The sequence below is a fragment of the Acanthochromis polyacanthus genome, chromosome 10 (assembly GCF_021347895.1).
Source record: "Acanthochromis polyacanthus isolate Apoly-LR-REF ecotype Palm Island chromosome 10, KAUST_Apoly_ChrSc, whole genome shotgun sequence".
NCBI lineage: Eukaryota > Metazoa > Chordata > Actinopteri > Pomacentridae > Acanthochromis > Acanthochromis polyacanthus.
Window position 1 is genome coordinate 5,774,230 of NC_067122.1, and position 25,987 is coordinate 5,800,216.

The following is a 25,987-nucleotide window of genomic DNA, read 5'->3' on the forward strand; positions in this document are numbered from 1 at the left end:
GCATAACAACATGATCTCCTCACATCCATTTATTTCCAGAATTTGTGAACGCAGTTATAAAGCTCCGAACTGTCTCTTTTGATGCTTTGCTGCTCCACAGCAGAAGATGAAAGTGTTCAATTATCTGGTGTGCCGGTGTAAAATAACTAAGAAACACTGCTAAAAAAAAACAAAAAAAAGGAGCAAGGTGCCCATCTGTTGTGTTTTTGATAAATTACAGCATTTAAAAAAGAAAACCTGACAGGAATCCAGTGAAGGTGGTGTCTGTGAACCAAGTCCTGCTTTGTTCTCGTTTATTCACCATCACACCCTCTTGGCCCGTTTGGCAGCAGCAGCTCGTCTCTGGTTGATGGCTTTGGTGGTGACACGGAGCTTCCGCATTCGTAGCTGCCGCAGCCTGAGCTGCAGATCCTTTGGAAGTTTTCCCCCCTTAGCTAGAATGTCCTTTAGCCTCTGTTTGGGTATCTTGGTAAGGTTAAAGTCACAGATAGTCGGATAGTAATCGTACATGACCTGGCAGGTGCGGGAGGAGGGTAGATATCCCTCTGCAGTGGCCGTCACTCGGTACTCACCAGGGTTCAGCAGCCGCCAGTAGTCACCGTCAGCCGCTGTGAAAGTAGAGATAGAAGATGACAAGCATGAGTAGTGAGAAGTAACGCTTAAGATATCAGGACAAATACACTCAAATACTGTTATAGTTGAGTGTCACAGTATAATTTAGGGATTTCCTTATTGTGGATTTACGTACCCAGTTGGCTCCAATTCAGTTTTATTTATATAGCGCCACTTCACAACATATATCATCTCATAGCACATGCAAATTTTAAACAAAGAACCCAACAATCCAAAGCTGCCTTTGGATACCCTTTGAGCAAGCAGTGAGCTACGGAGGGAACGAACAACAAAAAAAAGTAACAGGAAGAAAAACTCCAACAGAACCAGGCTCAGGAAAGGTGGCCATCTGCATCCACCAGGTGGGGTAAGAGTAGAGGTAAGGGGTTGGTGTAGGGATAGCAGGATAGCAGACGAAGAACAGAAAAATTATACAAACCAAACAATTAACATTTTGGAGGTTGGTGAGGCCCAATTTTGAACACAAGTCCTTTCGGAGCAACCTTTGAAGTCATTTAATTGATTGTATTGAGAGTTTTAGTGCTAATAGGCAGAGCTGAATAAAAACTGACAAAGAGCTGTGAACATCTGCAACACGAGCACACAGCAGCTACAGACAAGAAAACAGGAAGTGATATGTCGCCTTGTCGTGCAGGACAGGAACCCTTGGAGTCAATTAATATCTGTCGCTTCAGTAGTATTAGCTGTAGTATGTGACATCTTACTGTTTAATCTGCATCGACTAGTGGCAGCTCTGTGTTGGCAAGCAGAGAGCATTGAGAAGGTTCACTAAGTAACAGGCACCATGACAAAGACTTCTGTGATGCTTAATGGTCTCTGACACACCTCATGTGCTTAAGATGAGTTTGAATCAACTATGAAACAACTCAGATATTCCTAAAATCACATTGTAACGTGTGACAACGAACATAGAGGATGGGCTTCGGCTCTCGCTAATTCTGATTGGTTAACGAATGCCTTAACTGGCTCGGGACATCCACGGTATAATTTGTCATTTTATTGACAGCCTATTGTCCCCATACAGCCAGAAAATCTTCATGCTGTACCGAACTTGTAGCTTAGCTATAAATCAAACTACAAAGTTCAAAAATAAACTAAAAGTGGCACTACTTTCAGATTCTAATAGCCATACAAAAGAACAGAAAGTAGAATTATTTGGGGTGAGGATTATTTGCCTTGTGTTCCATTTTCCTAATTCGATACCTTGATTTAATATGAAGGGTTTGGAAGCAGAGTGGTCTAACCCACCTTCTGTAGCTTTTGAGAAAAATAGGTTCAAAGTTTTGTGTTTCCAAGAACAGTGTAACATTTGAAGCACCACCGTAACTCTATATCTGGTTTGTGGGTTAGACCACTTTTGCCACTAAAATCTAGACCATACAATATTACAGAAATTCTATCAAGCTCAGTTTGGATTTTCTGTGGGTTAGACCACTCTGCTTCTAACCCCCTCATACTGTATATTCTGACATAAAATGGTACCTGATCTGATGTGGTGATCGATGTCATCCACTTTGATGATGGCATCTGCTATACCAGCCTCTGTGTCTTTGTCCCGAACCACACCCTTAACTCCACGGTGGACCTAAGGACACAGAGAGATTCTAGTGTTAAACTGGTGCCGTCTCCTTTGTCCAGGGAGTCTGACAGAGTACACTACAATTAAATGAATGGTATGAGGCTGATAGGTGATGAAGCACCACAGAGGGAAAACAAGCTACATTAAAAGAGAGGATTTGAGGATAAAATATGCATGTATATGAAATAAAGAATATCTGTGCAGGCAGACCTGCTCCATGTAAACCAGCAGAGACTCTCTGTTGTTCTCCCACTCAATGGGAAGCTCGCTGGCGTGAGGAAATTTATCACAGGACAACTCCACTGTCACCTCAAAGCAGTTGGTGTGTAAGTAGCTGAAATCATTCATACCTGCAAGAAAAAAATTAACATTTAATAACATTGTTTTCTGTGGTTAGGGTTACAGTTTTTATTTTTCACATTTAATCAATTATTATAAGTTATTCATGAACTATCCAGTAATACTATAGTGGAGTTGGTCAGCAGTGGCATTGTCATTAGACTCATTACAAAAAGACTGTTTTCATATGTCCATTCATCCAGCTCATCTACCTCTGAGAGTCTCTTCTGTAGTTTGAAGGTGGAATTGCACTTTTTCATTTTAACACTAAAAGGATCTTTGAAAACTGAGAGACATTTGATAGCCTGAGAGCTACATGCTACAATTATAACAGATTATACAGACAGAGTTCATGTTTTTCTGGAAATATTTACTTAAAATTCCCAAAATGAATAAACTGATCAGCACCAACAAAAATGAGGAAAGGGCAACAAGAAACCTTTACTTAAAATAACATTTACATCATTTTTACTCTAGTGGGTCACTCTGTCACCTCAATAGAAGTCTACTGTCAATTAGTTGCACAAGAATCTTAAAAAATAATTTCAGGACAGTAATATTTATTAATTAGTATTTTTAATTCACCAGTTGTCTTTTTTGTCTGCCTGTACAGCCAGTCAGATCATTCTCTCTTGATCCTCAAAGGAATAAAACCAGCCATCCATTCAGAATTCCGGTGGATGACGGGGACGCTATTCTAAACAATGTGGGGTTGGAATAGATCAGCTTACACTATCATGCCATTTTATCAGTAAAGAACAGACCCGTTGATTAACAGCAAGACCTCCTGATCCATTCATGTTAAGTCCCCCTTGACACAGTGTTTTTTTTTTATTGATACCAAACAGAGTTAGATGGTTTACCTGAGCAGTGAACATGAATAGCAATCTAATCTGTTACCATCTGCATAGATACGACAGTAACGTGTCAATTCAAAACCTTTATGGATTTCAGTTTTGGATCACTCCAACTTTAAAGACACACATTCTTACTTCCTGGTACGTTGTGCCAGTCAGCTCCATTGATGATGTTGTTATATCTGAGGAAGTCCTTGTTGTGGCACGGCCGCCGGTCTGGGTTGGACATCACCTGGATACATGAGATTACACAAGAGGAAGAAGCCTTTACTGTCGCAAATACATTACAGCATTGTGGAATTCTCTTTTCACATATCCCAGTTGGGGTCAGATCACAGGGTCAGTCATGGTACAGCGTCCCTGGATCAGGTAGGGTCCAAGGTCCCACCAATGGCAGCACTGGAACTTGAATCTCCAAATTTCCAGTTAGAAATCCAGAGTGAACAAATACGTTAAGTACTCACTTTCCTGTGAGTCAGATTTTAAGAACGAGAGTAGACAATGACCTGATTAGTGCTGGCGTAGGCCGTGGCCAACCAGCGGAAGAAGCTCTCATCAGCAGTGGGCGTGTGCTCACGAGGAGCCCAGTCCCGGGTCATGTCGTACGGGTAGGTGACCACCAGCTCCCCACCGTGGAGGTTAGCACTGAGGACAAACGGGATGTTCTGCATCCAGCTGATGACGGCTCGTGTCTCGGACGCCACCTAATGTTGCAGATTTTGTCAGACAAAAGACTCGGTTTTAGACACTGGGTTGACAATTCTACAACTTAATTTAGCGACGTACATCTGAGAGTAGATACAACACAAGCAAGGATCTCATCAGGCCAAAACAACCTGGATAAGTGCCATTACATAGGTTAAAGTGTGATAATAGGACCTGGATGCCTCCAAGCAGGGCAGGACGTAATAGGAATTTTTATTTAATTTTTTTGTTTGTTTTTTTGAAGTCTTTCAAGTGCAACGGTGTTCAGTCTTGATTCATCTTTTCCTAAAGACAGAGAGGGATTCTGCAGATCGAACAGTTTGGTAACTCGTTCCACCACTGGGGAACCACAGAGGAGAAGAGTCTAGCTATGGACAGGCAGTGTTGTGGTGGCTGCATCAGGCGCCTTTTGTTGGGATAGCATCGTGAGCAGGAGGGAGTGTGGATTTGAATGTTCAGGTAGGAGGGAGCGGTTTTCATTCTAGTTTTGTATGCAAGTGTCAGAGTTTTGAATTTTATGCGGGCTGCAAATGGAAGCCAATGAAGCGATCTGTTTGACATTTTTACAACACCAGATAAACATGTTCTTCTGAGTTCTAAAAGGCTCTACACTCTCACAGTCCACACACACTGTTTTCACTTGCAATTAAATTTTATAACATTTTCTAAGAACTGTTTGTTGATTGATCTCCTTCTTTAAGGTCATACTGAGTTTGGCAAATTTACTAAATCTCAGCATAACTTTGGCAGACTAGAACCTAAACAGAGGTGTAAATCTGTCACAATAGTATATAATCATAATTTTATTTATATAGCATCTTTCTCAAACAAAGCTTCAAGGTGCTACACAAAGCTAACAATAAACTATATGCACACAAAACACCAAATATAGAAAAGAGCAAAGCAAAATAGCCACAATAAAACAAGTTAAGGAGAGTCTTCAATGTGGAAGAAGGTGTTAGTAATGTTTTAAAAAAGAATAAACTGTTGCCTCCAGGCTGAGATCCTCTGAGGATTGCATAGTTTAGGAGAGAAAACATCAGCTGCTCTAGTTCATATGTCATATAAATGTTTTAAGTATTTTCTCTATAGATTTCTTGAAGGTAAATATTTCTGTCCAATCCAACAACAGAAGTAAGACCAACATATAAGGAGGCTGGAAAGCCGAGTTCTTTTTTTGCAAATAGAAATCTATTGTTTCAGGAGCAGAGGATGAAGATATGGATTTGTTTAAACACTTCCCAAAGTGTGTGTGATGTGTGTGTGTGTGTGTCCAAGACTTACAAAGGCTTCCTCTGAGGTGTACTGCTCAGGGATGGGGAAGTAGTGGTTGATGAGTTTGGACCGGTCCGTCTCCAGCTCGATGGCGGTCCACATCACAGAGTTCAGGTCAGCAAAGTTGTGGTTCATGTCGATGCCTTCGTAGCTGTAACGTCCCAGCGCCCAGCCTGCCAGCTCTGAGCCCTGAGGATTACAGAACATTGGGATTTTCAGCTTTGTTATGGTCACTTAGCACTCGTTTCTTCAGCTGTGGTTGCGCTCACAACATAATCTTGGGGCTAAATGTGGTTTCTGTCACCTTTTTAAAGGCCATCTCGTACCCATCAGGGTTCATGGAGGGCAGAAGGTGGATGCGAGTGTCTTTGACCAAGCGGACGATGCGCTGGTCTCCTCGTTTGTACTCTTGGCACATGTACTGCATCAGATTGAGCAGAAGCTCCCGGCCCAGGACCTCGTTCCCGTGCATCCCTGCAACGTATCGGAACTCTGGTTCGCCTGCAGGGGGCACCAACACACAAACACAAGGATGCGGTCAGGAATGCTGCTTCTGACAGGCACCGAATCAGCCACAACATTATAACCACTGACAGGTAGAATAAATAACATCAATCATGCTGTCATAATGCAACGTTCTGCTGAGAAACCTTAAGTCCTGACATTCATGTGGATGTTTGACATGTATCAACACCAACTTCAGCACGGCAATTTACAGGGCTGCCAACTTGTGACCAGATCTTAGAGTGAGATTTGGTTTGTGCGGGATGCTGAAAGGGATTTTCTTCAAATCCAAACAAAATACAATCGAAAGATCAAACTAACGTCATTGGTGCATTCAGTTGCAGTCGGACAACAAAGTTGCATTCAGTAGCGTTGGAAATCGGAGTATCAGTAATGTAAATTTGCAACGAAAATTTTGGAAATTAATAATATAAAATTTTTCAGATCACGGGGGAGCAGTGGCCCCACGGAAGATCGGCCACTGCCCGGGCAGCTACACAGGCTTTTAAACACAGGTGGTCACTCACAGACAGCCAGCCTGACAGCTGCACAATGACTGGGGAGTGTAGGACGGATAATGTGGACCGGATTTTCACAAACCTGGTGTTCTCTGGAGTAAAAACGCGAACTGGATTTCCCCAAAGATTACATATTCCCATAACAGCAAAGTGGAACGTTTTTTTTTAAACCCGTGTGATATTTGGAGTGTGGCGTGACAGCGTGTGAAGGGGCTGAGTTGCGTGTGTCTCACGGCCAAAGCATGAGAGTTGGCAGCCCTGACACACCACAAAAACTGCTCAGGAGTGGTCCAGGGAACACAACAGAGCTCAGCTGTTCACCCTGGTTCCACACTCCCCAGATCCAAAACTCACTGAGCATCTGTGGGATGTGCCAGGATAAGTCTGATTTAGGTAGGACCCACCCTGCAACCCACAGGACCAGTGCCACAGGACATCCCCAGAGGCCCTGTGTCCATGCCCCACTGAGTCAGAGCAGTTTTAGCAGCATAAAGGAGACCAAAACAGTATTAGGCAGGTGGTCATAATGTTATGCCTGATCCATGTACTGTTTTGCCTGTAAGTTTACATAATTTAATTTATGAAATGCTGCCTTTTTCTTTTAGAAATAGCGGTTAAGTGATTTATTATCATGCAGTTGTACTTGCTCTAATCATTCATGTTTTCACTAAAGAATGGCACATATTTTACAAATTTTGCCATGGTGTGTATTCTTATGAGCAAAACTGTACATACTTTTAAATACATTTACATGCTGTCCAATGTTCAACAATTAGTTAAAAAATATAAAGAAAAAAATGCCATTTCAGAGGGTTAATATCAAAGACAGGGATTACAAAAGCTGCTTACAAACACCAGCTAGCCAGACTAAAACTTCCTTAGCAGTCAAAAAATGGGCAAATAATGACTATATCAGGTTTTTGATGTGCTAGTACTTCAAATTTTAACATCTCTGTTTTTTACTTCTTCTTTGGATTACTAATCCCAGCCCTAGTTTCTGTAGTTCTTGGTCCAAGACCAGCCAAATGTTGGTGCCCCCAGAGAATATATGAAGGTAAATTTGTTTCTTTATTCTTTAATCGAAAAAAAAGTTGCTCCAATCGCAAAAGCCTATAATATGAAGTGTGCTGAGGGCATTGTACTCACAGTAAATTCAGTATTGTGGATACTACAATGCAGCTGCAGCTGGTGGTGGAATAAGTAGTGGCGTTCGCCTGCAACCACAGATGCAGTGTCAGCTGCACAAACATACGACTATAGAAAAGACTGACTTCCCCGCACACAAGTAGCTTCTTCTGGAGAGAGATTCGTCATTGGTGTGGACACCTGTCACTCAAACATGCCCGACCAATGGAGAAGCATCCGCCCACTGTGGGATGTTTGTGTCAAAATGATTCAATCGCAAAAAACAGGCTTCAAAACTTTTTTCACTTCGATCGGAAAAAAAGGTGTTTGAATGCCAAAACAAAGTCGAAACACTCCGAACACTTTTTTATTTGCTTTGATTGAAAATAATTTTCTTGATTGAAGTTCTATCTTTTGTGATTGAGTAATAAAGAAACAAGCGTCCTACTCATTTTATGGCTCAAAACCAAAAATATGACTTCAATCAGAAAATATATTTTCAGTCAAATAAAAACTGAATTCAATAATGAAAACATTTCAATCAAAGAAAAAACGTGTTCGAATGCATTTGTTTTTTAGTCTCAAATATTTTTTCTATTGGGAAAACGTTTTTTTCTTTGATTGAATTTTTTTATTATTATTGAAGTGACCTTTTTTTTTTATTGAAAACATTTTTTGAGATTGAGGATGCTTTTGTTTTCATCGAGTAATAAAGAAACAAATGTCCTACCCATAATATGGCTCAAATCCAAAAATATGACTTCAATCAAAAAATGTATTTTCAACAAAAACAAAAAAATTTCTATCAAAGAAAAAACGTGTTTATATGCAATTTTTTGGGTCTCAAATATTTTTTTGCGTTTGAACAAGAGTTTTCTTTGATTGAAAACGTTTTTTTTTTGATTGAAGTGAAGTTTTTTCTGATTGAAAACATGTTTTGCGATTGGAGCAACTTTTTTTTCGATTGAAGAATAAAGAAACAAATTTACCTCCATAAGAATACCAGATCCAGTAGTGGACAAATCCAGTCTGTTTTACATTTACAGGATAATCTTTTCACATCAACGTGATTTACTATTCTAATATACTGAAGCTTGATAGGGTATTTTACTAATCCTTGAGGGAAACTGTAATGTTGTGGCAGTAATTTGCACATCACGAAACCCTCATAAAAACTGACTTTTAAAAACTAAAAATGAGAGAAGTTAGAATTCCCAAAGTGAAAATTAAAGTTGAATGTGCAAACCTCTCTGAAGAGAAGTCTCCTCTCTTTGCCCAGGAGTGTACAACATTATTGCAGTGGGCAGGAATGACTTCCTGTAGCTGTCCTCACTACTGCAGAGTCAAAAAAAAAGCCTCCAACTGAAAACACCATCCTTGTAATGCATCAAATAATGAGAACTCTACCCTCAAAACCTCTGGTGAACCTGCAGTTTCTGAGTTGTCAAGGCACAGTTGCACAGATCAACATCTGTCACTGACCCCACTGAAGGACCTGGATGTATTTTCCGTTTGGTCCACATACACTGAAATAGCAGGTATGTCTGAAATCTCACACAGCCTATTCAAAACTGTTTATGAGGAGAAATTTCAGCTCACTTCACTGCTAATGCAACACTGCAGAGGAGTTTCTCCCTCTGTAGTTCAAAGAATCGGCTGCTTTGGGTTCGTCCAGTTTGGTTTTGAGGCTCAAAAAGCTCAACATTCTTTTAAATATTCAAAGACCTTTACGACTAATTCCAGAGCTCTGAATAACTGCAATTTTTTAAAAAATCTAATGAAACCAAAATGGCAATTTAGTGGGACCATCAATTCCTCTGCTTTTGTTCATTTATTTATCTTATTTCCAAAGCCATAAATAAGTATTAGTGTCCCAGCCAAGAGAGGAGCATCAGCAACAGCAGAAAAGCTTTGAAGAAAACAGAGAAATCAGCATCAATGAGGTTACATAACTGAAAAAAAGGGGAAGAGGCTGAAGATTTGACGTCTTTGAACCCACCCTTCCAACTGCAACCACTAAAATAATAAATAGTGAAAAGCTGGAACATAAAATCAAACCAAACCAACACTGGTCTGTGGGGAAAAAAAAGACTTAAATGAGCCTGAACAGAGTGGAGGGGAAAAAATGATATTTTCCTTTGTTAAAGCTGCAGTCATCGGGTTAAATAATAACACATAATGAGGCTTGAAGTGAAAAAAAAGACATTTCTAGAACTACTTCAAGGTGAAACACCCTCTGCCAGACTTTTTGCACTTGTCTGAGCATTGCATTTGATGACTAAATAACCTAGCAGTCTTCGATTCGCTAAGTCTCCCTCAGCTCGTCTGTGCTGCCTTCGCTGCCATGTGTTTTGGCGGGAAAACGTTTCCACTCTGCTGCCATGTGGGCTGAGCTGAGGAGGCCAAAGAAAACATTTGTGGACCTCAGAGCAAACAAAGAGGGTTTATTTTTCACACAGTGCTGCACTGTAGGAGGGTTGAGATACAGTTAGAACCAGCGTACGAGCCCCCATCGACCCTACGACCCTTTATTAGTGTGTGAATGCAAAGAATCTGACCCGGACTGAAATGATGCCTCCCATTAGTGGAGAAGCAGTGCTGACAGGTTTAGTTAGCCCTGTGAGGCCAACAGTTGTAAACACATATACAGCTTATTTTTTGGCCTCACCTTTCTATTGGACCGTAGATGTGCATACTCGTCTCATTGCTTTGTTTTGGATATGTCCAGATGCAAATGAACAAATGCAATATCTTAAATATTTTTTCGTGACTATCAGAGCAAGTAAAACATTTAATTACAGGGAACACATGAACCAGATTTGATCTTGAGCTTGTTATGTTTGTGACTGAGTTCCACACATCTCAGTGAGGATGGTAGTCCTCATACCTCCTAACACATTACATGGAGACTCTACACCTCTGATAGAAATGTAACGTATGTGATGATTCACTGAACTACGTGCTAAATACAATTCAATGACTATTCTAGCTGGAAACAGGTGATTTCCAATGGAATATCTTCAACGTGCAAACTCCAAACAGGAAGGTTGACCAATATGTTTGAAACCAGAACTGACCTGACTCTTGGATCTCCTTCGTTTTAGAGATAAACAAAGGTAGAAGACTTTTTAGGGGGAAAGTTTACTCTCTGGCAGTTTTCACATCACACTCTGTGTCTCACCCAGCTCGTGTTTTCCTGGATTGTCAGAGATCTCCATGACGTAGAGCTTCAGACCGGTGTAGCTCTTCCCGATGCTGTAGATGCGGGTGATGTCAGGACACGCATCGTTCACCGACTTCATCAGCTGGGAAACAACAAAAGCAGTTAAACACCGACATGCACAATGGTCTCATTTGGAGCAAATATTAGTTTTACATTTTTAAAAAGTTAATATTTCAAAGGTCAGCTTCATTTTTGATTCCTTCTTAGTGTTTAAGTATGTTGAGCTAGTCCGATCTTCCAATCCTTGTATCATGAGTTCAATTAATGACTTCCTTTGTGATGTCAAACAAACTATGCTCATGTAAAAAAGCGATTCTTGGTTTTTTTGCAGCATAGGGCACATCGCCATCCACTGGTTCCCTTTGGCATCAAATCACAGCAGTCACAAAGAGTCCCCTGGCACCTGGTTGTGAGCACCACATCACTTGATTTCTTCAATTTGTCATCTTAGCAATATGTTTTAAAAACACAATCAATAACTTTTGAAGGCGCAGATACCATTTGACACACTTTAATCTTGTCAGGCATGGATTACTATAACAGCCTTTTTCTCTGCTTGAACCATAACTCTGTTGATTGACTGTACAGAACTGAATTCTATTAGACAGAGGCACCACACACAACCACGTCATTCCAATTCCAGCCTCTTTACTCTGGCTTCCAGTGGTTTTAGACAGATTTTAAGATTTTACTTCTAAGGCCCCGACATGGATTCTCTTCCAGCTATACACTCACTGGACATTTTATTAGGTACACCTGTAAAATCCAATAAAATCCAATAAATCAGCTCTGCCTTAAATTCTATTCTGGTGAAGCTTAGACATTTTTTTTGACTTGTTATTGAATCTGAATATGACCACTACATCTACAACCATCAAATCAGTAGAGTGTGGAGTCTCCTCTCTGGAAAACAAGGGAATAAAAGTGTGAGTTTGAGCAATGAGGACGTGTATTTGTCTCTGTAGGCTGGACGGTGTCTTCAAATTGACCGCTGGTAGTGGCAGCACAGTGAGAACGCTGCCTCCAATGAATGAAGCCTCGTGTACTATTTGTTTTTCAGTCAGAGTAAAACCAGAGTGCACACATACACTGTGGCTGTTATCTACTCACTACAGCACCACAAACTAGCGGATTTGTTCAACTCTGGTTGAGTTTACTAAAGATGTTTTTTGACAATACAGCTCCATTTAAGGAAAAAAAAAAACTAAATTGCTGCATTAAATTATAGTTAGAAAAGAAAAAGAAAACCAAATCATAATCATTATATCAGACTCTGTCCTACCTTTCTCATCTCCTTATAGTTGTGGTGTCTGAAGTCCAGTTTGTCTCTGGATTCTGTCGGCTCTGTCTGCCATGCATAGATATTATTAGGATCTGTGAACAGGGAAAGGTGTGTGTTACAGCTGCTAAACACAGTGTAAAAACACGTGGATATAAACTGCTCACTTCTGACCTGGGAGTGCGCAGCCCAACACTTCAGCTCTCAGGCAGATGTGCCCCTGTGTCCCGTTCTGATACCAGGTCTGTGGGTTGATCCGGACGTAGCGTGCCACCGTGGAAGTGTTGAACAGAGCGAGGACGGGTGTTTCTGCGTCCTGGTTGCCTTCAAATACCTGAAGCACAAGGAGACACAATGAGGAACACCAAATCTTCAGACCTGACCTGTGGATAAATGAAACCCAATGTTTGAACAATGACTTCTGTTTTAGAACTATGACATACATCCCTCTGTGAACGATGTAATAAAAGTAATCGTAGGAGCTTCAGTAAAAATCAACTGGACTTCTCTTGTAGGTCTTTGAAGACATTTCACCTCTCATCCAAGAGGCTTCTTCAGGTCTAACTGACTAATGGGGAGTACCAGAATATATAGTCCCTCCAGGTCACATGGTTAATGTATATATAATAAAAGCAAAACTGCAATAAAATGTATTTTCTCAAGTCCAAATAGACCACTTGTCAAAGCCACAGTCAACTTTATTGTCAATTCTGCCACATGTACAGGACATAGATGAGATGGAAATGCTGTTCCTGTCAGACCCAAACATGTAAGGCACAGTGGAAACACAAAAAAAGGCAACGATACTAAGAAACAAGCAATGCAGTGCTATGGATAGTGAAATAGTGAAATAGTGTAGTAAAATACTGCCTGGCCAGTGTGCAAGTAGACTGATATTTACAGATACAGGTACAGCATATTTACAAATGTAAAAAGCCAGTACAAAACATCATAATTCTGACGTGTCTGATGACGATAACGAACTTCCTTGTGCTTGCAAAGCATCTCCTAACGCTAACCATCTGACCAAACTCAACCTAGGAGCCTACAACTCAGTCTTTGCCTGCAATTCGCCACTAAAATCTAGACCATAGAACATTACAGAAATTATATTAAACTCAGTTTGGATTTTTTTGTGGATTAGACCAGTCTGCTTCTAACACCCTCAAGTATAAATTAGAAGTGGATGAACAAAGTGGTCTAACCCACAACCCAAATGCAGCGTTACAGTGGTGCTTCGAATGTTAGCACATTCTGGAAAACACAAAACTTTGAACCCATTTTTCTCAAAAACTACACAAAGTGGGTTAGACTACTCTGTTTCCAAACCCTTCACTTTACCATTCTGAACTTTTGCCTGTCTTGCTCATTAAACCACTGAAATACAAAAAATTTTTTGAGTTGCTCAGAAGTGAGGTTTCCTGATGAAACTACGACTGGTTGAGCCACTAATGACTGATCAGGACAGCAGCTTAACCACAGCCTTTACACTTTCTTAAGCCATTCATCACCAGTAATACTTCAATCAATATCACACTCTTAAGGAACTTTCAAAAGCGGATCTTTAGTGCAACGATCCAGAAAACCTTCAGATGGAGCAGCAGCAGCAAAATCCTTCATGATAGCCCAAGTTTAAAGGCCTACAGAGAGAGAGCGAGAGAACAAACAAAGCACAACACAACCAGCACTGCCTGAGGTCAACTAGTGCACAAAGAAGACACAACACATAGACCCCCAATAAATGTGGAAGTCCCCCCATGTAAAACCCAAACTAATCTACCTCACTGACCCCCAGTCTTTGTGCGGGTTGGCAGTTGTGTATTTAAACACTAAACCCAGCAGCCCAGTTAGGCTTCTGGTAAGCTGGTAAGCTAGTTACTCACCTGACAGATGTGTTCATGAGACAACTGCTCTGACCGCAAACCACACAAACAAAACAAAACATAGAATGCAACACCAACAAGCCTGTTGATGTACCTGCAGGGAAACTCCATAAAAGCCAAGACATACCACAAAACAGTAACTGACCAGGACCAGACTCCAGCCAAGCAGAACAATCAAAGCAGCATCTCTATCCAAAAACAAAGGAATGCATCTCACACACACAGGACATCCATCCATCCATCATCTATACTCCGCTTAACTCTTATTAGGGTCACGGGGACTAGAGCCTATCCCAGCTGACTGAGGGTAAAGACAGGAGACATCCTGGACAGGTCACCAGTCTGTCACAGGGCCACACTAAGAGACAAACAATCACACTCACATTCACACCTACAGACAATTTAGAATCGCCAGTTAACCTCAGCATGTTTTTGGACTGTGGGAGGAAGCCAGAGAACCCGGAGAAAACCCACATGCACAGGGAGAACATGCAAACTCCATGCAGAAAGATCCCCGGAAGTTGGGGAAGCGAACTGAGGATTTTCTAGCTGCAAGGAAAAAGTGCTAACCACCACTCCACTGTGCAGCCCACACACAGGACATGTCTCTGTAAAACCCACAGAAAGCCAAACCCTTCCCTAACAAAGACACCAAACAACGGCCACAAACACACGACACCTAAATGGACGAGACATGAAGTTTACCTCACATTTGTGCACGCTTGTCACAGTCTCCTTCCTTTGCTTTTGACATTATTACTTCACTTCCACTTTCTTCTAAACACTTGATTAAGCCACTCAAAATACTCCAAAACCAACAGACTCAATTATGTACAAAAAATGTTAATTAAACCAGTTTTGTTTCTATAAAAACTGTGAAACCTCAAAATTATATCAACACCGTCCAGTAAATGGTTACAAGAAGCCCTTTCTAATGAAAAAAAAAAACACAATTGGAAAATCATCTACTGGCACATCATGGTCAACTGTGGCACATATGTCAGAAAGACCAATGAAATAAACACGCCAAAGCTGCAGTTTCCAAACCATTTCTTGCATTCTGAACAATCAAACGTCAGGCTGAAGATAACATGTCAGATTATTACCATTTATTCCTTCCAAACACAAAGAGCAAACTGCTAAGTGTAGGTCCACATGCTGTAAAAATAACCAGCATAATACTAGCTCCTCATGACCGAACTTTCCTTTACAGGCTTTTGTTGGAATGATGGTTACAGCTTGTGGGTAAATCACACTGGAATGGTTTTCCCTCTTATTTTCTTCCATGAAGGGACATTTAACATCTGCTGCATGAGTTTGAACACAAAGACGGTGATTTTTGCAATTAGAGGATTGAAGTTAAATTCACCAAAATCCAGTGAGACATAAGACATGATGAAGAACCCATTTCTAACACTGAGAGAGAATCATATATCAAGTTTTCATTATGACCTTCACTAGTTTTCTACTCATTTCTGAACCATCACCTCTGTCACACATTTCAGAGGAAACCCAACATGACACTGAGATTATTTGTTTTTATTGTATCTTTAAATCAAGGTGCAGGTTGATACATGGCAGCTGGAGTTGGAGGGTTTGCATTTTGAACATTTCCTCTAAGTCTGCCTGGTGCTCTCTGTCTGCTCGGTGAGCTGCAGTGATTCCTCAGCGGCTCCACAGTGTCCTGCACTAGCTGGACCTGGATCTGCTCTACACTCACATCAGCCTTGTTCCCCTGTAAACTAAAGCAACACGAATACAGTAGTTTTCCTGAGGTCAACTACTCTTTACTAAGAGTAGTAAAGTTATTAAGAATTCTGTAGTTCATTCACCATCTAGCCACTCAGCTGTATTATTTACAAGTTTTTTTCAATAATTTAGCATATACTAACTGAAGACTTACCAGTTTTCCTTATATTTCCACACTAAATCACTCCTTCTGCCTAAAATGTTCTTGACAATAGAGTTACTGGGAAAATTACCAGGAAATTGGTTAAACATATAAAATCAAGTGTTACCAAAGCTCTGCACATATAATAAATGAATAAACTGCAAAGGATGTTCTAACTTCTAACCTTACTATACTTAAATGTATTTACTTTGTTATACTACTTACTTTATCATATTACTTTTTGTCACAGGAAAGGGACTGTTGCAAAGCTGTTCATAGTGGCTTTTAGTAAACACAACTTTCTGTCGTAGTTTTCAAGTCATTCCTTATTTATTATACTTTTCATAACAAAGTCACATCACAAGATGTTCCCACCATCACAACAATGAAAGCCTAAAAAGACAGACGAGGGACCAGGTGATTTGGGCATCGCTGGTTTAAAATGTGATATAAGCAGAAATGAGACATAAGTTTGGATTTTCACTTACAGCCTCTTCGGTCCCGTTCATGCACGGCTTCCAGACCAGCGTGTCGTTACTGAACTGCACCTTGTAGCTATGAACCACGTCCCAGCTGTGAGTAAACACGACAAATATAGATAGAATAACAGGGTTAATTAGTAGAACATAAAATGTTTTGTGACACATGATACACAGAAGAACTTTGCAGAGAAGCTTCAGTCCAAAATAATACATTGCCCATTAGATTGATTGATTGATTGATTAAATAAATAAATGAATGAATGAAATTTAATTTGAAGACATTGCCTGTTTGGTGAGGGAAAACAAAGAAGTGAAATATAAAGCTGTTTACTGCCACAGCCACAAGAACTAAGCTTATTAACAATAACAACAACAATACGGTAATAATAATAACAATATAATCATCATCATTGTTTTAACATTATTTTATTTTTAAAAATTGTAATAAATGGTATTATTCTTAAATAATAATAATAACAATCATATTATTATAATCATTTTAAAATTACAATGAATGGATTTATTCTCTTCATTTATTATTATTATTTTATAATTTGTAAATTAAAATAATGTTATTATTCTTAAAAATAAAATATTTTTTCTTTCTTTTTGTTTTTTTATTATATGCTATAATTATTAACTCAGGTGACTGATAATATACACATTGCTTGCAATATTTAAATAATGAACGTTTTAATACACAACTGCAGTTCATAATAAAATCGTTGAATGGATTTATTAAAAACAGCCACCAGATTAAGAAAAATGTGATAAAGCATGAAAACACTGAAGAAAATCCAATTGGACCAATTTTACCTTTCAAATTTTACCTTTCAAATTGTTAGTTAACTTTAAAACTTGTAAAAAAAAAAAAATTACAATAACTACATTTATTATTTAAAAAACTTGCAAAAAACCCAAAATAAAACATCAGCTTAGAAATTGGTGTCTATGCTAGAAATCATTAAAAACAACAGTAGAAACTGTCAAAACAACTAATGTAAACTGTTATTTTCTTATTATTTACATCCAGCGTTATGTTTCAGAGAGCAGTAGTCATTCTGACTGCTTAATTCTCCACTGACCTCCAGATGGAGTTACGGCCCTGCAGGATGATTCCGGTGAAACGAGTCGGCCGCCGAGCGTCGACCTCCAGCCACTGGTTCTTGTCCCTGTACTGAGCACACCAGGCTCCATCATAGATATCTCCATCCTGTGTCCCAGACTGCAACACACACAGGATAGATGAGTGACGTGCACAACGACAGAGCTGCTCTGCATGTTTGTTAGTCTGCTATTCACCTGGATGTTGAGTCGGCCGCGGTGGGGACCCAGACCTCTGCGTTTGAAGGACGAAGCCCTCAGCTGATTGTCTTTGACCTTCAGCGACTCCAGGCCCAGCGGAGGACATTCTGACACATTTGAAGATAACTTTCATGAGCAAATCGAGACAGGAGAGAGTAGAGTAGCACAGTAAACATCAGCCAAGGTTCCAGAGGTTAATCAAATCTAATTTTGCAAAGAGAATGTGAAATGATCCCCCATTTGGACACAACCAGCTGTTGGTTCCAAATCAATGAGACATAAAAAAGACAAAAATTCCAGGACCGTGTCATGCATATGCAATGACTCTAACAGCTGCAGTATATCACCAAAAGTATGTGGGGATCCTTTAGGGCGAGCACCATATAATTACAAATGCTGCTGCATTATAGCCTAGCCACGCTACACCCATGTTTCTGACGGCACAAGGGTCGAGGGCCGCTCGACAGGGAGGGAGGCGGGCTAAAAGGTTGTCTATCAAATCCTTCTGCAGCAATTGTGTAGGTATACAACCAATCAACGCAACGAATAGGCTGACGGAGTTCCGAGAGCACCGGCGGATTGTGGCTAAGTCCCATTAGCTTCCCAACCAGCGGAGCCAACTGGTATATTAAGGATTTGCCATATCCCGTCGGCATAAGTCCAAATACGTCTTTCTTCTCAATGAAACACTTCAGTGCCGTCCTTTGTTTATCTTTCAAGTTGAATTTTAGCTTCAAATCTTTAAGGGCTGTGGCCAAAGCCGAGTCGAAAGATAACTGTTTATTGTGCGCCGGTTGTTTCTGTCAGAATCGTCACGCCTCTGTCGTCACTTCGTTACGCCCGCCTTCTGACTCTACACTTCATGGTGATTGGTCCGGCCAGTTTTAGGAGCATCCAGCCTCGAGCTTTATGGAGGGTAACTAGACCCACCCTGGCAGAGAATTAAATTCGTTGCCGTGGGTTGTCTAGCGCGGCTAGGCTAGCTACATTAAGTTGTCCACATACTTTTGGCCAAGTGGTGTATTTGTTGCAGGAAAATCAGCATATTTCTGTCTGTGTCTGGACCTCCTTTTGGGCCAACGCAACATGAATTACTTATGCTGCAACATTCAATTGTCAACATACATTTGACCACATAATTAATTGTTATAGAAGAATCAGCACTTTTTTTGTTTGTTTTGTTTAAGTGCTTATACAATACATCGCCAAAAGTTGACGTTACAATAGGGTTGCAGACAATAACAGACGCTCGACTTAAACGACGCGGAAATGTTCCCAGCTAACCTCTCATTCAGCAAGGCAGCTGTTGCGCTGCATTATGGGATCTGTAGTTTGTGTGTTATCAGCGCTTCATATCGTCGGGCAATAATAATAGATCAATGTAAAATGATATCGCGGGCCGGATATAACTGTATTACGGGTGGATATGGCCCGCGGGCCTCGAGTTTGACACATGTGACCTAAAGGGTCTAGAGTAGAAGTGACGAAAGTATGCGACACTTTGGTTTCAATTTCATATTTATTACAATAAACAGGAACCTTCAGCTGTCCACATACTTTTGTCCAGATGGTGTGACTGCACTACAAGTTTTAAAAAAAATACTCCAAAACTCCAGAGACTTTTTGTTGAATCAAACAGACTTTGAATTGAAGTGTTTGTTCCTCTTCACGGTTACAAATTGTTCAGGATTTAGTGTAAGATTTTGCATTACGGACAGCATCTTCTCCATATGGCGTGTGAATGTTTTCTGCATCTGATTTGAATATTTATTTTTTTTCTTTTATGTTGAAAAACACCGAGTGTATTCTTAAAAGTCAACATTCAAACTTCTGGAAAAAGCAGCTCAGCAAAAACACAATGTAATGTATGCAAGAGTGCACACTGGATGCACTGCAATTCTGCAAACACACACTAGCATATACACATATTAGCAGACATATGCACACACATTAGACATGGAGAATCGCTGAGAGTTCAGAGATCAACTCTCCGAAGCATTTAAGTAAAAAAGCTCTGTTATTATCTGGAGGTATTCTGATGTTATATAATGCACATGAATTATATAACATTACACAGGATTTTTTTTAATGTGACAAATCACAGATTAAAGATGCTGAAACTAAACAAATGCAAGTGTTTTCAAGGATATGAGCAATTTACTACAGACTTCAGAGTGACTAAATCTCAAATAGCATCACATAAGGGGTGGCTTTATGTTTTTAGAATTTTAACTTGTGATAATTGATTGATGTCCATCTTGAGGTACTGCGACTTCTTTCTACACTCATGGATTTATAAATTTAACCAAAAAAAAGAAGGAAAGCGACAGAGCAAGCTCTTGTAGCTGCTGAAGTTTAAACCTGTCCAGCGTTTCCTGCTGAAGCCTCAGACAGACTCTCGTTGTCTGCAGGGTTCAGCTCGGTTCAAATTGCCTCTTCCTGTCGGGGAAGCTTTATTGGCTGTTAAAAGGGCCGAGCTATAGAAGCAGCATAAATGAATGCTGAATGTATGTGGCGTTTCCCACAAAGACCCTGTCGTCCTACGGGATCTCTTTTGAGCTACGTGTGACTCAAGAACGTCTCTTTGTTGCTGCTGACCGCTGGATTCCTGCCAAACCGCAAATTTCTCTTGAAACAACTGAAGCTTAGCCAAACAGATTTGGCAAACTGACAAGGACGCCCGGAAAGACAAAGACGTTCAATTTGTACAACATCAAAAGCAGTTGGCTCAGCTGATTAACTAGGAAAATAAATTCCACGAGGAGAGAAAATAAATCCAGATTGTTTGTTGGTGTGTGTCAAAAACACCAACCAAAGAAAGATGTGGTTTTAGAGGGAGAAAGCGATCATTATGCCTTTTAACTGTTGTCTGACACAGAGTCTTGTACTTTCTTCTAACCTCTGGTTTTAGAGCTGTTCTAAAAGTATTGTTTTGCCCTGCCGCTGTTCCCGCCTCTTCAGGAAGAATAGACTCTCTGTCTTTGTGATTGTCAGCCGCAAAACACGAGACACGCATAAAAAGCACCGTACGGAGACGTTGACAAGGTAAAAGACTTGATTCTCTGGAGCGAGTTTCTCCGCATCAGCTCCATTAAAACATCTTTCCAGTTATTTCTGCCTTTTTGTTTCCGTTTAAAGGAACCACAGCAGGAAAATGAAGCCACAGGAGACTTCAAGAAAGAGATGTTCCTCTCACACTGAATGTCGTCTGTTATTCCTGACCTTCATCAGCTTTATAGTCTGTACTTTGTGGAGGGATCATTTCTACTGAATTTTATTTGAATCCAACCCCGAGAACATAATTTGTGGTAAATGTTGTGGTAGTGACTCGTTCAATTGCATTTATACAGCCTCCAAACTTCATGTCGACAGCATCAGCAGCTTCCTCGTCATCACAGATATTCATCAGACGTGCTTCACCCGTTAAAATTGTGACAGTCATCCTAGAACCTTCCTTTGATGGCAATATTTCTTACAAAGTGCATCAGATAAGATCTAGGTGATGATGTAATGTTGCATCAGACGTTGCTTTCAGCTATAAGCTCTGCAAGAGTTGCAGTCAGGTCTTGAATGTGTCAGGATGATGCTGAGGGAACTTTTTATTTTGTTTTCAGCTTAAAATGATAAATTGAAGCAATTTCTGATGGAATTTGAGCCTCAAATCAGTTTAATTACAACTAAAAATGAGCCTGTTTGACAAAAAGATTCACAAAGTTGAGAGGCTTGCTGGTCTTGTCATTACGAGTTTGTGATAAAACAACACTAAAGCTGTTTCATGCACAACAATGAGGCTAATTTAAGCAGCAGGTTAGGTTAAATGCTTACTAGTATTAAGATATACAGTATGTCACACATCAGCCCTGTGGTTAGTGTTAATCTAGCAAATAGTTTGGTTCATTTTGGTCCTGCATGCTTCATCTGACAGTTCAGTGTCCCAGTCAGTTGGATTATCAACACATTTGTGGGACAAAAACTGTTTCAGGCAGGCAGAAGCAACCAAAACTATTTGCTGCTCATATCTGCGCCGTGTCTGACTGACATACTGCATAGTTCAGGGCTGATCCTAATACATACGTGGGACTGTTTCTGTGGCCAACTTTTCTTTGACCTGTGGTTTTTGTTTCTTAGCAACCTTCGGCTTCTTGGCGATGACTTTGGGTTTCTTCAGGACCGTTTTGGGCTTCTTTACCACCTTCACGCTCCTAGAGACCCTCCTGGCTATAAAAAGGCAAACCATTTTGTTCAGAGTAAAACATGCAAACTTCACAGAGCATCACTTCAGACTTTACACGTGTTAAACACAACACACCAGGATGAACTATTAGGTTAAATTTTCATTTCTTGCACGGAGTTCGATGAGATGCTCGATACTACATTTTAATTAAATAAGATGCTGGTTAGCTAAACTTAGCTTAATTTAGCAATTAGACCTCTGGAGTCCATGTCGTGATGCTTTTACACATTTGATCTCCAAAAATCTTGAACGCCAAACACCAGGTAGGGGGTTGGAGAGGTGTGTTGTATTGTTTTTTTTAAATCGACAAAATTACACCGTCTATCAGAGCCAGAAACCGTAAGAACACAGTAGTTGAACTATTAGATTTTCAACTTTCTGACGGTCTTTGAACTAAAAATCTATGACACATTGCTCTGTCAGTAGACCTAACCAGATCCAAGCTTAAAATTGTGATAATTCATCAAAATCATAGATTTTAACACATCTCAAAAAGTTGCCAAAAACAAAGCTTTTGCTCAAATCAAATTCCACAGAAAACTAAAAAAAATTCTGCACTTCTTTGTGCAATGTTAAAGCTACAAATGACTATCTGTGACCAGCATGCATGGGACAAAAAGTCAGGGATTTTTCGACTGAACTGCAGGCTGTGTTTACGCGGAGCAGATACTAGACAAGTATGTAAATAATAAAAAGATGTAAAATATTTATAGGACTTTATATTGTAGTAAAAATGAGCCCATAGTGACAAAAATGACAGAAAAAAAGCAAAAACAGGCGGAAACTGCTTGGAGTTCAGATGATTCATCAATAATGAAAGTAATCTTTAGTTGCAGCTCTAATTGTATTTGACTACTGGACACCAAATGACTTTAATAAAATAAAACCCAATACCAATTTTAAGAAACACGAGAAGTACCTGAGAAACCATCTCCTAACTAGAAAAGCACTCGGAGAGTGCAGATCTCCGCCAGGCCATCGCTCAATTGTTTTAACAGTTTGTGCACAAAGCATAACATGCATGTACAGTGTAACAGCACAGTGTTTTGACGGCGGCGCCGCCGCACTCACGTACGTACGTAAGGGTAGTGTTGCGCGCATGTGACGGTACCGTACGCGTCGCCGCCGCTTCGTTCCGTCGGTCCCGACTCGCTCGGGCAGCCCAAACCCGCCGCGCGGAATTCTGCTGTCGCCTGGGATCGATCCGGCGACCTCTGTCTGTACAACTGAGAGATGGCCTGGCGGCCATCCCTCGCAATTGTACAGACTCCTTCAAAACAATCCTGGATGCAGACGGTGATCCGGATCACCTCCAAAATCTAATCGATTGTTACTTTTGCTCTTCCGGACATCCTGTAAAAATTTGGTGAAAATTCGTCCCTGACTTTTTGAGTTATGCTGTTAACAGACAAACAAACAAACAGACAAACAAACTCTGATGATTACATGACATCCTGACGGCGGTAATGAGGTTCCTCAACTGCTAATGGCGCTTTGAAGAACCATTTAAGAACCAAAATTTACCAAGAGACAAACCAGCAAATACATTTTTACATATAATAAAAATGAAGACATTTAAGTAAGATAATTACAGAAATATTTCCAATCATCTCCGACAGAGAAGAGCCCCAGCAAGCAGCACAAAGCAGCTTTTAGACCTTCATCGATGTCTAAGCGACTCTGTGGACGTTTTTGGCCGTGGATGCTCGTATTTACATTCAGCTCAGTGTGCAGTGGAATGTACAGTGATGAGGACCAGCATCACACATGACTGGTTACAAAAAGTGTAGGCAAAACCCCCCCTTTTTCCTGGTCTGAGACGTCACACAGCCCATCTGGTTTTCATCAGCAGAAAACACATGGTAGAGTGTGGAACATCCTCCCCCAACCCTCGGACACTGACTCTCTGACCGCAGATATGCAAAGACCGACACGGAGATATTCATCCTCTGGGAACCGGCAGGACTTTGAGGAACACTGAGAGATACTTGAAACCCTGAAGCTTCATCAGTGACTCAATGATTGTGATGGATGTATTCCCAGAATCTCATCAGTCCTGCAGATAGGGTATCACCTCTACTTGCAAACCAAACAGAGCACTGCATAAAGTTTTGGTCATTATGCTCTCAGGGATTCTGTTAACTGCCAGAGTGACACATTAGACTGAAAATGTTAACTTTTACAATCGTGGCTGCTTTTCTTTATGGAGAAAGTAATGAGACGTTAACGAAGCTGTGAAAACTGCACCTCAAATTACTGTGACAACTTTTTCCATGACAGACTAATTCACAAAACCAGAAAATTTCACTTTAAGGTACAGAATAAATGCTTTAGTAATGATCACTTCGAGTCCTTCCACTCACCTAACTCAGGAGGACCTTCCTCTTCTTCAGCTTCCCGTCCGGGTGCAGCTCTCCCTGCTGCTTTAGTTGTGTCTTCAGTAGTTGTGGTGGTTTCAGCTGTTGGTTTACTGTAAGCAGTCGTGAATCCTGCGGTGGGAACCTCAGTGGCATCGCTTCTCCCTGCAGAAAAAAGGCTCTCAGCTGCATCTGACACCACAGTGGGTCTCACTGTAGTTGTGTTAATAGCAAGAACGTTTGGAACAAGAACAAATGAGACACAATTCAGGAATAGAAGCAGAGTGAAGTGCAGAAAGCCGGCCATGGTAACTCTTCTCTGCAGAAACTCCTCCAACTCTCATTCAACCTCTCTGACCTGCAGCGCTGCTACACGGTCAAGGCAGCAACAACACTAACGCAAATTCCTGTCTCACACAGATTTTAAAAAATAAAGCTTAGGAGTGTACATTTTTGGGTAATATAGTTTAAGACGCTGAAACAGGTGGTATGACGCTATAATATACACAATACTCCGTTAGCTTCAGACAGTCTTGAACACTAACCATGACTAGATCCTAAATCTGATTTGAATGATCCAGTTTTCTAGTTGTACACTTCGTTTACATCCATTTTCCTCAAGATGTTATCCACTTTGATGAGGTCGACTAGAACACAAGTGTTGACATAACTGACATAACTTTAACCTTATGTAATAAGAAAAATTAGCATAACATTTTTCTTATTACGTAAGGTTAAAGTTATGTCAGTATTTTTACATTTGTTGTTAGATAATTTATGTTTATTATTTAATTTTCTAATTGTCTTGTACAAGAGGATACTGTAAAATACCGGAGTCAAATTCCTTGTAGGTGCTCACATACTTGGCAAATAAAAGTGATTCTGATTAGTCTTTCAACATCATTAGCTAACACAATTGACACTAAATGACGATTAGAAAACCCTTGTGCAGTTATGTTAGCACATGAATAAAAGTTTGAGTTTTCATGGAATACATGAAATTGTCTGGCTGACCCCAAACTTTTAAACGGTAGTGTGTGTGCTTGTTGAAAATGGGTGCATAAAACGTATTAAAAAAACGATACTTTGTCAGAAATGTTAATTTCCATGATTTTGTTATTTTTTAGACAATTTGTCAAGAAAATGACTATTTTTTATAGTGATGACCATAGCTAGCTGCAGTCCAAGAACAATTATTTCATTAACGTAAAATAAAAAAAAGTCAAAATGTACCTCTTTCCACAAAACAGAAAATGTTATACCAATTTGCTATAAGAAGAAATTACATTTTTCCTTCCAGTCATTATAATTACAAAAAAAAATCACTATAATTCCAGGGGAAAAAACTCTAAAACTTGGGAACTTTTAAAGCTCACTGTGAAATTTATCACTTGAACACAGCATGTTGCCGTTTTAAGCGTCAACGTCCCATTTAAAGTAAAACATTTTTAACTGACATATTTGTGCTATTATTTTGAAAGTCTTGCAAAAAATCCCATTCTCCGTAACTTGACGCTCCTGTCTGCAGAGCTGCTGAACTAACAACCATCCTACCAGTTTATTCAGGGATTACACCCAGTCAAAACTCCTCTTCATCAGAGCAACTGCATTTGCTAAACCTCTTCCTCGCACCCCGATGAAGCAGGAAACGGTTAGAAAACGCAGTTGGATTCAGAATCAACTTGAAAACTGCAGGAAATGAGTTCAGTGATGGCTGCACAGTGACATCTGCTGTTCTTGTTACTTTAAACCTTAAAAAAAATGTGAAGAAATTCTTTAAAAAAAAAGGCTACAATAA

At 40.1% G+C, this 25,987-nt stretch overlaps 1 protein-coding gene and 1 long non-coding RNA gene across 2 annotated transcripts in view; one reads left to right on the plus strand and one right to left on the minus strand.

The window, feature by feature from the left end:
• LOC127535740 (uncharacterized) overlaps positions 1-25,987 on the plus strand; it is a 511,585-nt gene that overhangs the window by 289,591 nt on the left and 196,007 nt on the right. The gene's annotated exons all lie outside the window — the stretch shown is intronic.
• LOC110951662 (probable carboxypeptidase X1) lies at positions 17-24,571 on the minus strand. The gene is made up of 14 exons (XM_022194840.2): positions 24,196-24,571; positions 17,596-17,705; positions 17,379-17,518; positions 16,300-16,384; positions 12,212-12,371; positions 12,041-12,132; positions 10,717-10,840; positions 5,693-5,889; positions 5,398-5,577; positions 3,915-4,112; positions 3,544-3,640; positions 2,423-2,562; positions 2,116-2,218; positions 17-608 (listed from the first exon to the last, which is right to left on the minus strand). Exons 1-14 carry the CDS (start codon positions 24,494-24,496, stop codon positions 304-306), a joined length of 2,232 nt encoding a protein of 743 aa, XP_022050532.2. The 5' UTR covers positions 24,497-24,571; the 3' UTR covers positions 17-303.